The sequence below is a fragment of the Rhinatrema bivittatum genome, chromosome 8 (assembly GCF_901001135.1).
Source record: "Rhinatrema bivittatum chromosome 8, aRhiBiv1.1, whole genome shotgun sequence".
In the NCBI taxonomy this organism is placed as follows: domain Eukaryota; kingdom Metazoa; phylum Chordata; class Amphibia; order Gymnophiona; family Rhinatrematidae; genus Rhinatrema; species Rhinatrema bivittatum.
In genome coordinates, this window is record NC_042622.1 from 168,187,529 (window position 1) to 168,201,491 (window position 13,963).

The 13,963-nt window shown below is 48.2% G+C and overlaps 1 protein-coding gene across 1 annotated transcript in view; it reads left to right on the plus strand.

Annotated features, from left to right (window-relative positions):
• CPD (carboxypeptidase D) overlaps nucleotides 1-13,963 on the plus strand; it is a 134,016-nt gene that overhangs the window by 76,875 nt on the left and 43,178 nt on the right. Inside the window, exons 12-14 of the mRNA XM_029611226.1 lie at nucleotides 8,623-8,940; nucleotides 10,196-10,391; nucleotides 10,492-10,627. Of these exons, the coding sequence (XP_029467086.1) occupies nucleotides 8,623-8,940; nucleotides 10,196-10,391; nucleotides 10,492-10,627 (650 nt within the window). The remainder of the gene's footprint in view (nucleotides 1-8,622; nucleotides 8,941-10,195; nucleotides 10,392-10,491; nucleotides 10,628-13,963) is intronic.

Genomic DNA, 13,963 nt, shown 5'->3' on the forward strand with positions numbered 1-13,963 from the left:
ATCCATGGTATGTGGACATGTGGAGACTGCTGGTGGAGACACCCCCCCCCCCCCCCTCCCCGTGCCTCCCACCACACAGGGACCGGTCCTTCACGAGGACCTGACTCTATCTTACAGTCTGGCCCTTGAGAGAGCTCGCCTGATGAAGCGAGGTTATTCGGTGACAGTAATTGCCACCTTACTCCACATGTGGAAGTTCTCTATGTCTCTAGTGTATGTACAGGTCTGAAGAGTGAGGCCTGGTGCAAGGAACATGTTTCCCCTTGGATGGTCAAAATCCTACTAATTCTGGAATTTTTGCAGGACAGCTTGAATAAAGGTTTGACCCTTAACTCCTTGAAGGTCCGGGTAGCAGTTCTTTCCTGTTTCGGGGTGAGGTAAACAGAACCCGCCTGTCGGCTCATCCGGGTTTGGCCTATTTTCTGAAAGGGGTGAAGCACCTCCAGCCACCTCCTATGATGGCTGGTTCCCTTATGGAATCTTAATCTAGTATTGGAATTTTTGGCAGGGCCTTCCTTTCGACTGCTGCACAGTCTTTCCTTGCATTTATTAACCCTGAAAACTGTGTTCCTGGTGGCTATATGCTCGGCACATCGCATCTCTGAACTATTGGCATTGTCGTGTTTAGAACTATTCCTCCAGATGACTCCAGGAGCATTACAGCTTTGTACCATTCCATCCTTCTTGCCCAAGGTAGTCTCTGAGTTTTTTGTTTGAATCATTCCATTTCATTGCCTTCCCTAGATAAGCACAAGATGCAGACGAATACCTCCTCCTTCGCCATTTGAATGTCAGTAGGCTTTTGGTGCGGTATCTAGAACTTTCAGAACCAGTCCGAAAGACAGACCGCCTGTTTGGCCTTCTCTGTGGAAGGAAGCAGGGCGAACCAGCTTTACAGGTTATCTTAGTTCGCTGGATTAAGGAGGTGGTCACAGGAGCCTGTGTTGAGGCAGGAAAGCCATTACCCCTTCAGGTTAAAGCTCAGGCGGTCTCATGGGATGAAGCGAGAATGCTGTCTCCCGTCGCTATCTGCCAAGCAGCGACATGGTCCTCCTTGCACACCTTCTCCAGGTTCAGGCCCGGGAGGATGCAGCCTTTGTAAGGGCGGTGTTAACTGGACCGCGGGCAGCTTCCCGTCCCATTCGGGAGTAGCTTTTGTACATCCCATTGGTCCTGAGTCCATCTGGCTACACGCTAGGAAATGGAGAAATTACTTACCTGATAATTTCGTTTTCCTTAGTGTAGACAGATGAACTCAGCATCCCACCCACAGCTGCCCAAGAACGGTGCCAAGGATTTGCCCATGGAGTGGATATTGATTCCAAGAGATTACGGGTAAGCGTCATCTAGTCCCTAGATCAGGGCATTTATAATCTTACCTGGGTTCAATGTTTGTTAGTTGAGTACGGTTACTGTTGTTAGTTTTTAATCAAGTTTTTTTCCTTAGTATGTCCACTGTGGCTTTTGAAAAGAATACTGAGGGGCTGAGTTCTAGGGTGACGTCCGCTTTGAAACCTGGCTCTGTCTCTATCTGCTGGCAGGGGAGCATAAACCCATTGGTCCTGAGTCCATCTGTTTATACTAAGGAAAACAAAATGATCAGATATGTAATTTCTCCAATTAATGTTTTTAGAGTAATCCTATTTAAGTAAATTTTTTCACTTCTCTCTTCATTTTTATTATTATTTGATGATGTAAGATTTATTTATTTAATAATTTTTATATACTGAATTTTTCATGCGAACATATCAAACCAGTTTACAGTAGGTAACAAATATTCATTTAAAAATATTTGCATTTCCAAAAGAGAAAAGGAAGTAAATACAAATAAAATAGTAAACTACATAATCATAATATTTAAACTGTTAGAGAGGCAGTATAGTAAGAGCAGAGATAGTAAATTAAAAAAGATGTGTAGAAAGCAGTGTATGCTGCTGGTTAATATCACCTAATATATCTTCCTTGGAGTCCTGAAAGAAAATTTCTCTTTTCTCTCTCCAGTTAAATATTTGCTTAATTGAGGACATTTCTACCATGGGCACAGTGTAGCCTTGTTTGGAGAAATCCATCTGCTTTGTTGCTCTGTGTCTGGAGCAGTCATGACTTGCATGTTGTACCAGCACCACCTGCTGGTCAGGCCAAGGGAAGCTGCTTCTGGTGACAGCTTTCACTTGCATTCTTTTTAATTTGCTTTTTCTGTTCGTACCCCGGATCAGTTCAGACAAGTAGGTTTATGCATCCCTACCAGCAGATAGAGGCAGAGAACAAAACTTCGAGGCACTGCTACAATGCAGTCCCTCAGTATTTCTCTGTCTCCAGCAGATGGTAGAGGTGCATACCTGCAGTCTGGAGTTCTCAATTCTTAATCTTTAAATTTCTTGAAAAGATTTCAGCTCCCTGAGGTGTTAGGATCCTTCGTGGGCCATCCCTCGAGTAGAGCAGGGGGTTGGTAATCCTGGGGAGCTCTGCACTTTTCTATAGGGGGTGGTGATAGCCGGTGGTTCTGGTTCCCTCATCTTCTCTGGGTCCCTGTAGCCTGCCTCGGCTCAGCCATCTACACCAGAAGCAAGGAAGTATTTTCAGTTTTCTTCCCTGTCTTTGTCCCGTTAATTAAGTTGTTTAAAAAAAAAAAGTTTAAAAGAAGAGGAAAGGGTGTGTGCAGCTTTAGGCTGTGCAGCTTTAGGCTGTGCTCCAGCAGCTGGCTTCAGGTTTCACTGCCAGGAGGCAGCTCAAGATGAGTGGGGCCGAATAACTGTTGGTGTCGGGCCTGGTGGGCTGGATTCAGCACCCGGATAGTGCTGCCTGCAGTGCTTGCAGGCAGGATTTTTTTGTTTTGGGTCGCTTTTGTCGGCATACTGTTACCTACGCTGCACGGAAAAGTTTGCTGGGGCTGCAGCTAAAGTTGCTTTTACCTCTATTGGACTGCATTTTGCAGAGAATGCACCTCCAGAGGGGCAGGGACCTCTGCAGGCGCCCAAGGGACAGCAGGAACCCAAATTTGGTGGGGCAAGTTTTGGAAGCCCGGGGGGGGGGGTTTCTGAGGAACCGGCAGCCAATTTGTGCACATGTGCTGGGAGCCAGGCTGCTGTTTCAGGGCATCGGGACTCCCCTTCCCTGCTTTTTCCTGCAGAAAAAGACCCTGCTGGTGGCAGGGATGGGGAGCAATTGCAAAGGGATGTGGATCCAGACCTCCCTTCTTTAGATCTGGAAACTTTTTCTCTGGATTTCGTCCTTTTGATGCATAAGGCCTATTTGGCCAAGAAGGGAGCTGGGACCAAGAGGCCTTTGCCTAGGAAGGTCCCGGGTGGCGAAGAAGCCTAAGCAGGTGGAGTCAGAGGTTTCCTGAGGCTCTTGGGTCTCAAGAGGTCCGCGGTGGACGAAGACCTGTCTGATGAGATGGATGTTCTGAATCAGGTACAGGGAGGTCCAGTGGATCCGGGTAGGGGCCCTGTTGGTATGGCATCGCTGGATTCGGTTCAGGATCCTAGCACTCCTGTAGGGGATCCTATGCAGGATCTGTAAATACCTTTCTTAAAAGGTTGTTTGAAGTTTCAGCTCTGAGCCTGCGTGTAGCGGTTTGCGGTAGTCTGCAGACAGCCTGTTTGTGCTGGGTTCAGAAAGAGCACAATAAGAGGTTGGGATTGGCTGTGGAGGCAGCGCAAGTGGGTGCATCCTTTATGGTGGATGCCCTGTACGACATGATTCAGACTTCCGCCAGAAGCATGGTCTTGGCGGTGGCTGCGAGGAGACTCCTGTGGCTATGAAATTGTTTGGCAGATGTGTGGTCTAAGGCCCAGCTGTCAAACCTACCCTTTAAGGGGAAACTGCTGTTTGGAGAGGATCTGGAGCAGCTCATGAAGCAACTGGGGGATTCTAAGGGTAATAAGTTGCCAGAGGACAAGAAGAACCCCAAGAAGTTTTTTCCTCTGCGTTATCAATTTCGGGAGGATAGGAGGTTTTGTGCTGGCAGGAGTCAGGTGCCAGCTTCCCCAAAGCAGAGTTCTGGCTGACAGTAGTCCTTTCAAGCCCAGCGCAGGCCCCTGAGGGACAGTGGGTCCCAAGGTGGGGGCGGTAACAAGATTGGCAATGAAAGTGTGTGGGTCCACTCCTCCGTTGGAGGGAGGCCGACCCTATTTTATGAGGAGTGGACCAAGATCACGTCTGACCCCAGTGAGTCCTGCAGGTGGTGAGAGAAGGCTATGTTTTAGAATTTTCTCGGCTGTTCAGGGATGCCTTTCTAATTTCCTGCTGTGTGTCCTGGAGCAAGTGGGAGGTGGTGCGGGAGACGTTGCAACGTCTGCAGCTTCTGCAAGCCATTGTTTTGGTGCTCCCCTCTGAAGAGGGGACAGGGACGTTACTTCGTGGTGCCCAAAAAGGAAGGCACTTTTCGGCCCATTCTCAATCTGCAGAAGGTCAATGCGGCCCTCCGCGTGCCGCGCTTTCAAATGGAGACGTTGCATACGATGATAGCGGTGGTTTGCAAAGGGGAGTTTCTGGCATCATTGGACTTGTCAGAAGCCTATCTGCACATCCCCATTTGGATCGACCACCAGAAGTTTGCGAGGTTCATGGTACTGGGGAAACACTTCTAGTATCGAGCTCTTCCTTTTGGAAGTACTGTGCACTTTCATAAAGGTGATGGTGGTAGTGGCGGCAGCGGCTCTCAGGAAGGAAGGTGTCCTGCTGCACCCATACCTGGGCAAAGTCTGAGGTGGAGTGTGTTTGCTCAGTCCAGCAAGTACTGCAGCATCTGGAGTCACTGGGCTGGGTGAAGAACCTTGCGAAGAGTCATCTGGAGCCGACCCAATTCCTGGACTATCTGGGAGCTCGTTTTGATACCCGGCTGAGGAAGGTGTTTCTGACTATGGAAAGACTCCTCAAGTTGCAGAGTTAGGTCCTTCAGTTACTGGACTTGTCTGTGCCCAGGGTCTGGGATTACCTGCAGGTGCTGGGTTCCATGGCATCTACGCTGCAGTTGGTGCCATGGGCCTTTGCTCACATGCGTCCTCTGCAGGGCGCTCTGTTATCCAATTGGAATCCGCTGTCGGAAGAATTTCAGCTTCTTTTACCATTGTCAGGTCCAGGTCCAGTCTTTTGTGGTCGCTGTCTCGACACAATCTGGAGAAAAGGGATCATCTGGAAGTGCCCGACTGGGTGTTAGTTAACATGAATGCCATTCTCTCGGTCTGGGGGGTGATTTGCCAGGGGAACTCAGCTCAAGGTCAGTGTTCGCCAAAAGAGGCAACTTGGTCTATCAATTGGCTGGAAGTCAGTGTGGTGCACAAGGCCTTGTTAGAGTTTCTTCTGCTCGTCTGGGACAAATTTGTGAGAATGTTCTCCGACAATGCGACGACAGTGGTGTACATCAGTCGGCAGGGCAGCATGAAGAGTTGTCTGGTGGCACTGGAGGCACAAGAATTGTTTGAATGTGCTGAGAAACATCTGTGGCGGATAGCTGCTTCTCATGTGGCCAGAGTGGACAGTGTGCAGGTAGACTTCCTCAGCAGGCAGTGTCTGGATCCAAGGGAGTGGAAGTTGTCAGTGGAGGCCTTCGCCTTGCTGCAGACCAGTGGTGGACCTCATGGCGACTCCACCAAATGCCAAAGCGGATCGTTTTTTTCAGTCGTTGAAGGGAGGTTGGATCAGAGAGCATAGACGCTCTTGTTCAGCCATGGCTGGCGCACCTGTTGTTGAATGTATTTGCCCCATGGCTTCTCGAAAGTTGAGTGCTGCAGCGCATCGAACTTCATCCAGGCAGGGTGATTCTGGTAGCGCCCAAATGGTCATGGTGGCCATGGTTTGCAGATCTTCTGCGTCTGGCGGTAGACTGTTAAGTTCACTTGTCTCACCTCTCAGGCTTGCTGCAACAGGGTCCCATATTTTCAGACCGGGAGGATTGCTTCTGTCTAGCGGCTTGGCTTTTGAGAGGCGGCAGCTTCGTTTAAACAGCTATTCAGAGCCAGTGATTGCAACTTTGCTGCAGGCAAGAAGACCTTCCACTTCGATGGCTTATGTCTGAGTATGGAGAGTCTTCGAATCTTGGTGTTTGCAGAACAGGGTGCAGCTTTTAAAGGTGCAGAGCAGTTTAGCAAAGGGTTTGGCCTTTAATTCCCTTCGGATTCAGGTGGCGGCCTTGGGTTCCCTTCGTGGCAAGATGCAGGGTAGGCCATTAGCGTCGTGGTTCGTTTTCTGAAAGGAACAAAACATCTGCGTCCTCCAGTAAGGAAGATCTGTCCGGATTGGAATCTGAATTAGGGTTTTCGCGTGCTGTGTGGTCCTCCCTTTGAACCAATGCAGAAGGCGTCATTGAAGGATTTAACCCTGAAGACTGTTTTTTCCTGGTGGCCATCTGCTCGGCGGATATTGGAATTACAAGCGTGCAGGGATCCCTTTCTCTGCTTTTCGGGGTTGGAATTTCCTTACATACAGTTCCTTCTTTCTTGCCAAAGGTGGTATCCTCCTTTCACCTCAATCAGGTTGTCGAGCTTCCAGCTGGCTAGGGAGCTTCGCTTTTTGGATGTACGTCGAATTCTTTTGCAATATCTCAAGGTGACCAATGCCTTTTGGAGATTGGATCATCTGTTTGTCCTGTTCAATGGATCAAAGAAGGGAAATAAGGTTTCCAAGGGCACTATTGTTTGTTGATTAAAAGAGATGATAGCGTCGGCTTACATCTGTAAGGGCCGGTCGGTGCCAGAAGGGTTGAGCGCGCATTCTATCAGGGTGCAGGCAACCTCCTGCGCAGACTGTCAGCTGCTCTCTCCTCAGGAGATTTGTCGTGCGGCGACATGGTCTCTTTTTCACACTTTTACCAAACATTACCGCTTAGATGCGCGAGCCCCAGAGGAGGCGACGTTTGGGGAAAGTGTTTTATGTGCGGGTCTTTCGGGTTCCCACCCAGAATAAAGGGATTTTGGTACATCCCACTCATCTGAACTGATCCAGGGTACGAACAGGAAAGGAAAATTGGTTCTTATCTGCTAATTTTCATTCCTGAAGTACTACGGATCAGTCCAGAGACCCATCCCTATCTGTTGAAAGACTTCCTCGCTTCTGGATATGGCTGAGCTGACGGAGCTGGCATATGATATAGTTTAGTTTTTAGTTTTATTAAATTTTATATACCGACGTATCAGAAATCCATCACATCGGTTTACAATAATAGAAATAAACAACATCTATTAGATAAATGAGGCATGACCGACGTGCCGCAAATGCGCAGTAGAGAGCAGCTCTACTGCGCATGTGCGGGCGAACACGTCGGTCAGAGCAGTGTGTCAGCTCTTTGAAAACATGGCGGGGGCGAGGAGCGGTAGCGGCGGCGTGCGTGCGAGGGAGGGAGGGACCTCCCCCGGAGATCTTCCGTTTGTGCCATCCGAAGGGGTTGTGAATGAGCTGAGAGAGGGGGAGTGACTGAGGGGAGGGGGGAGTGTCGGAGGGGGGAGTGACTGAGGGGAGGGAGGAGGGAGTGACTGAGGGGAGGAGGAGAGAGGAGGGAGGAGGGAGTGACTGAGGGGAGGAGGGAGTGACTGAGGGAAGGGGGGAGGAGAGAGGGAGAATGAGCGGGAGGGGGGGAGGGGGAAGGAAATGGACCGAAAATTTTTTTTTAATGTAGCCAGTTGTTACGGGCTTAACGGCTAGTAAAATTATATACTCAGATAATTAAGCAGTGTACATAGTTTGGTATAGTTTTTCGATTAAATCAAGGGGACCTAGTTTGCAGGGGGCTCCAACTTAGGTCTCTGTTCGCCCAAAGTTTATTGGGGTTTGTTATAGTAGACATCTTGGCTTGGATACAGATCAATGCTGAAGGACTACAGGCGGCACTCTGTTATGTAGCAGTGCCTCAAAGTTTTGTTCTCTGCCTCCATCTGCTGGTAGAGATGCATAAACCCACTCATCTGGACTGATCCGTGGTTCTTCAGGAACAAAAATTAGCAGGTAAGAACCAATTTTCCTTTCCTTTTCTCCCTCCATCTTTTCTCCCCTCCATCCTAGATGGCTCTATAAACCCTTGAAAGGGGTGCCAGTGTAGCAGCAGACATGAGCTCACCATCTCTGGAGTATGCCTATACCTAGCTGACTCCAACTGGATTTCCCATGTTGCAGTATCCAGTGCTGGACCCTGAGCCAGCCTCCTTTGCGCATGGGTTCAAGCTCTGCTAGTTCAGGCAGAGGGCAATCTTCAAAAGCCATGTACTGGGTAAAGGGGTGATTGGAACATTTTCCAACCTATATGTGGGTTAAAGAATCCATGTTCCACAGTAACCAGACTTTTACCTGTATCTTCGTGGAGCCCTTCTAGGGGAGGGTTAGATCAGAGTCAACAACACAGTTTTGCATTTTCTTAATGATGTGCATTGTTTTGTTTGGTAAAAATCTGTGCAGGCCTATTTTCCTTTGGGCAGTTTTCAAAGGGAAAGTTTGCACAACCTTCCCTTCCAGAGCTAGTGCAAAATCCGTACATAAGAAGAGCTGTGAACTCTACACCTGTCTGCACAGTTTTGGAAACTGCGCCCACCCCAGTGTCCTGAATTAGATGACATAAGGCTGGATTTGTTACAACAAAACTGATTACTGATGCTCAGTTTCATGGGCTTCTTTACTCTATTTTCTCTCTAGGTATGTCCCTGTCACTAAATCTGTCACTGTGCCAGATGGAGCTACCGTTCAAGTCAACTTTACCCTATCTCGATCTGCAGCTGATTCCAGCAAAGAGGAGGTTGGAAAGGCACCAGTCACCAATTCTGAGTCCAGCGACCCTACCACAAAGGAATTTGAGTCTCTAATCAAAGACCTGTCTGCAGAGAATGGCTTGGAGCATCTCCTGTTAAGCTTGTCTATGGACTTTCCTCCCAATCGCTATCACTCTTTTAAAGATCTGTCAGAGTCCCTGCGTGGGTTGTTCCTAAACTACCCTCAAATTACTAATCTGAGCAGGTAAAAACAGGAATGGCAGGCTGGTGAGGTAGCATTATGCTTGGTTTAGGCAAGCTGGTAGATTTGCCCAAGGACAGAATCTGCTCTAGTTGAAGGTTTTTCATACTTTTATTTTTTAATTTATTTTAGATTTACCTCATACCTATTAATTGGTAGTTCAAGCTGAGTTGCATTCAGGTACAGCAGGTATTTTTTTCTGTCACCAGAGGGCTTACAATCTGTCTGTATTTGAGGCAATGGAGGGTGAAGTGATTTGCCCAAGGATACTAGGAGTGGCAGTGGAATTTGAACCCTGGCTGTGCTGGTTCTCAGCTTGCTGCTGTAACCACTAGATTGCTCCTTTATGCCTACTACATTTTAGAACTAGTCAGATCCGATTCCACATTCTGAAAACGTGGATCCTTTCAACAAGGAAATGCCTCGTTCCCTGTACGTACCCAGACTCCTGGGTTTATTCATCCGTGCCAGCAGATGGAGACAGAGAAAGTAAAGCTTACACTGCTTTATATACACTGATGCCACCTGCAGTTCCTCAATATTTCTCTGTCTCCAGCAGATGGTGGCTGATGCATAAACCTGCAGTTTGGTCCAGTATTTTGAAATGCCTCAGTCTTTACCTTTGGTTTAGTTGGTGTCTTTCTCCTTGTTTCTACACTTTGTAAACTATTTTTCAGACTGCACTTAGAGTACCTCCTGAATTTCTCCTCTGTTTCCCAATTACTTTTAAATTTGTTTCTCTCCTGTGGGAACTTATAAACCTTGATTTTTTTTCTGGTTAATGTAAGCCATGTTTCCATGTATGTATCCAGATCAGTCTACACTCCTGAGTTTTGCCTCCCCTCCAGCAGATGGAGACAGAGAACGTTTTACTGCCACTTAAGACGAGGTGCCACCTGCAGTCCCTTCAGTATTAATCTGTACCCAAGCCAGAAAGAAAATTCAACTACACCAAGTGTACTCCCCCCAAAGCGAGCAAAACTTTCTTTGTCTCTTTGTCCATCTGTTGGAGGGGAGGCAAAACCCAGGAGTCTGGACTAATCTGTGGTACTACAGGAACGAAAATTAGCAAGTTAGAACCAATTTTCCTTTGGTCTCATGTCCAACTTCTGAATGATATCATATAGGAGGTGTTCTTCCATGCTCTTCCTGTAATATGGTGGCTAGACTAGACCAGATCAGAAACAAGCCATGTGTTCTTGTGTAGCAGTCTAATCTGATTACAGCCCTCTGATTTTTTTTTTCTTTATTTTTATAGCTTGGGACAGAGTGTTGAATACAGGCACATATGGTCTCTGGAAATCTCCAATAAGCCTAACCACTCTGAACCTGAAGAACCAAAGATCCGATTTGTTGGTGGTATTCATGGAAATGCTCCTGTTGGCACTGAGCTGCTCCTGGCATTTGCTGAATTCCTCTGCATGAACTACAAAAAGAGCTCTGCAGTTACGAAAGTAAGAGCAGAGCTGTCCTATAACTGTGTTGTCTCAACGCTTGCTTGCCCCACACTGTTTGTAGCCATGTACTTGAGTTTGGTGCATCTTTTGTCTTTAGCTGATTGATAGGACGAGGATTGTGATTGTGCCTTTGCTGAATCCTGATGGGCGAGAGAAAGCTCAAGAGAAGATGTGCACCTCTGAAATTGGGCGGACAAATGCCAATGGCAAGGATCTGGATACTGATTTTACAAGTAAGGCTGGAGATGCCCCGGTACAAAGAGAGATTTGTGTCACTTAGCTAAGAAAATACGGTACTTTTCTAATGGGGGCATGTTTAATAGAAGTCTGCGCATGCATCACTTCCTCTACATACTCAAACTATGACCCTCATGTGCAGCCATTGAGCCAGGACATGGACAGATGAGAGGAATGTCTTAGAAATTAGTTAAAATGTAAGTATAGCTGAGGTAGATGTGGGGAAAAAAGGAAAATTAGTTCTTACCTGCTAATTTTCGTACCTGGAATACCAGGGATCAATCCAGACTCCTGGATTATGTCTCCCTTCCAGCGGATGGAGATGTACAGATTTGCACTGGCATATATCCTGGAGTGCCTCCTGCAGTCGCTCAGTATTGCCCTGTACCCAAGCAAAGATTTCCTAGCGTGTAGCCAGATGGACTCAGGACCAATGGGTTATGCACCCCTGCCAGCACATGGAGACAGATTTCAAAGCTGATGTCCCCTACATACACCCCTACAGTAACCTGAGCCCTTCAGTATTTCTCTATCTCCAGCAGAAGGGGGGAGTACCTCTCCCTATGGGGATTTCTGTACTTTTTGGAAGGAGAAATTCTACATTTAAATTGGAGAAAAAAAATTGAGCCTTGCTCTCCGGTGATACCTGAAGGTCCCTCCCCCAGTTGAGAATTCCTGAGGCAATTTCTGAGATCCCTTAGAGTGTGCCTGGGTCCAGTATCCGGTTCTCAGTGTGGATTTTGCTGCTTAAGTAGCTGAAAGGTAGCAGGTTCAGGAAGCTGAGCGCGGTGGTGACAGTCAAAGCCCTCCCCCCCCCACAGCCGGAGACCGTCTCTGTACTCAGCCGGTAAGCGCTGAGCCCAGGTAAGTTTAAAAAAAAAAAAAAGTACTTTCAGAGAAGAGGGGTTTTGGTAAGACTTCCTCTGGTCTCCTTGTTTGGTGCGCCGTACTGATGTCATTCCTGAGCCCATTGGGGTGTAAGGGGAAGTGGGCTTCTGAGCGGGTTGAACGGCTCCCCAATGGGCTAGGCCCCACTTTAAGCTTGATCGGCTCACCGCGTGGTAGGCCAAGGCAGTGCCACCTTGCACACGTCTTTGTGCGTGCCGTATTGTCCTCCATAGAACGTCTGCTCTGTGCAAACTCCGTGCTCATAACATCTTGTGCGTACATATGCGCACAACCTACTAAGCGCAAAATACAGGTAAAGCCAGGTGCACGGGCTGTGCTTGCACCTCATCGTGTCCCACGTGTGTGCACATAAAATTTTAAGCACGAGCCGACAGAGCGCACAGTTACCGCTGTCAATGGCTCCGGCAACCAAGAAACATAAGCGCCTTTCTCTCTGCGCTGCTTGTCATATTAAGGCTTTACAGTCTGACCAGGATTCCAACTTGTCAGCACTGTGAGGAAGTCCAGGGAGAATTGGCCTCCCCAGACTTTGCTAAACCCAGCTCCTCCCATTCAGAGGATGGGTTAGCCACAGCCTTAACTGGAAGTACCCCGGATCTGAGTACCCCCGTGACTGGGTCATCCATGGGAGAGGGAAACTCAGCAGCACCTATCCTAGGAGCTGCTGGGCTAAGCATGGACCTGGCTGCCTTCTCTCTTGGGTTGAACTTTTCCATGGCCTACAAGCCTTCGTACAGGTGCAGCCTACTACCTCACTTGCCCTGTCTGGACAGAACCTCAGCCGGTAAGCCCTTCCTTTCCCAGTCCTATCGGCAAACCTCAAGGCATGCCTTGCTTCACCAAGGATATCCCTGGCAGGGACCCGGACAGCATGGACGAAGAGGATACAGATTCCTTGGAAGATGGGGAAATTTCCCTTGTTTAGAACCGTATCAGACCATGTTACGGCTTTTCCCTAGAGATGAATTGCTGTCCCTGGTTTCCCAGTCCCTGAAGGTGCTGGGAACTCCTGGGGCGGAATCTTTGAAGGAACCAAGAAAGAATCCCATTCTGATTTCCCTACGGAAATCTTCTTATTGCTTTCCAGTACTGGAAGCCATCCAGGAGTTAATTGACGTGAAATGGGATGCCCCAGAAGCAAGTTTTAAAAGGGGGCGAGTGTTAGAAGCTCTCTACCCACTGGATCCGGATGTGCTGGTCTGTGCCATCTCTAAGTGAACAACTATACCAGTGGAGGGAGGAGCAGCCTTAAAGGATGCGTACAATAGACAGATGGAGTCCATCCTTAAACAGGCCTTTGACACAGTACCAATGACCTCCAGATTGCTTCTTCTTGTGCCCTGGTAGCTCGTTTGTGCTTACTCCTCTCTCGGGAGGTGGATGACTCTGTGGTGAATCCCAGAGCAGTTATGGAACCTGCTGCCGCCTTTTTAGCTAATGTGGGCTCGGATCTAGTCCGTACTTCAGTCAGAGGAGTGGCCTCGGTGGTGGTGGCCAGAAGACATTTATGACTGCTGAATTGGTCATTAGACGCAAAATCCAAGGCAAATCTTACAAAGATGCCCTTTAAAGGATCACTCCTTTTCGGAAGCGAATTGGAAAAGCCGGTCAGTAAATGGCGCAAATCTCCAGTTCCCTGGCTACCAGAAGATAATAGAAGGCAGTCACAGCACCCCTAGCCTATGAGTGGTCGATCCAGGGGTTCCCAATGCTTTTGCTCCAACAGAAACTCGACATTTCCAAGGTCTCGGCCCTTTGGGAGGTCTCTGTCCTTTCATAGTCAACAGTCCTAGAGAGGGGCAAGCTCGGGTTCAGGTTCGTCCTGAACCCCTCTCCCCCCCAATGAGATTTTGCCAACTCACCCTTGGAATGAGGAGATAGGGGGTCGACTGTCCCTCTTCTACCAGCTGTGGAATCGCGATCACTTCGGACAAATGGGTACTGAAGGTCATACGAGAAGGATATGTACTGGAATTTCACAGCACTCCTTGAGACATATTCTTGATTTCTCCTTGCCACTTCCAGCACAAGAAACAGGCAGCGGAGATTACTCTTTTAGGATTCCTCAGGATTAGGGCTAAAATCCCAGTACCTGCGCCCCAGGAAAATATGGGGCATTTTTCCATTTCATCGTACCCAAGAAGGAAGGTTTCTTTCGCTCCATCCTGGACTCAAAAGCATCAGCCGACATCTACAAGTTAATCATTTCCACATGGAAAACCCTACGCTCCATGATGATAGCCATACGATCAGGAAAGTTCTTAACCTCCCTGGACCTAGTTACATATTCCAATCCATCAAGAACACAGTTTCCTACGCTTTGTGGTACTGGATCGCTATTAGTTTCGGTCACTGCACTTTGGCCTAATCATTGCCACCCAGAACATTTTCCAAGATTATGGTGGTCGTAGTGACAGCATTGA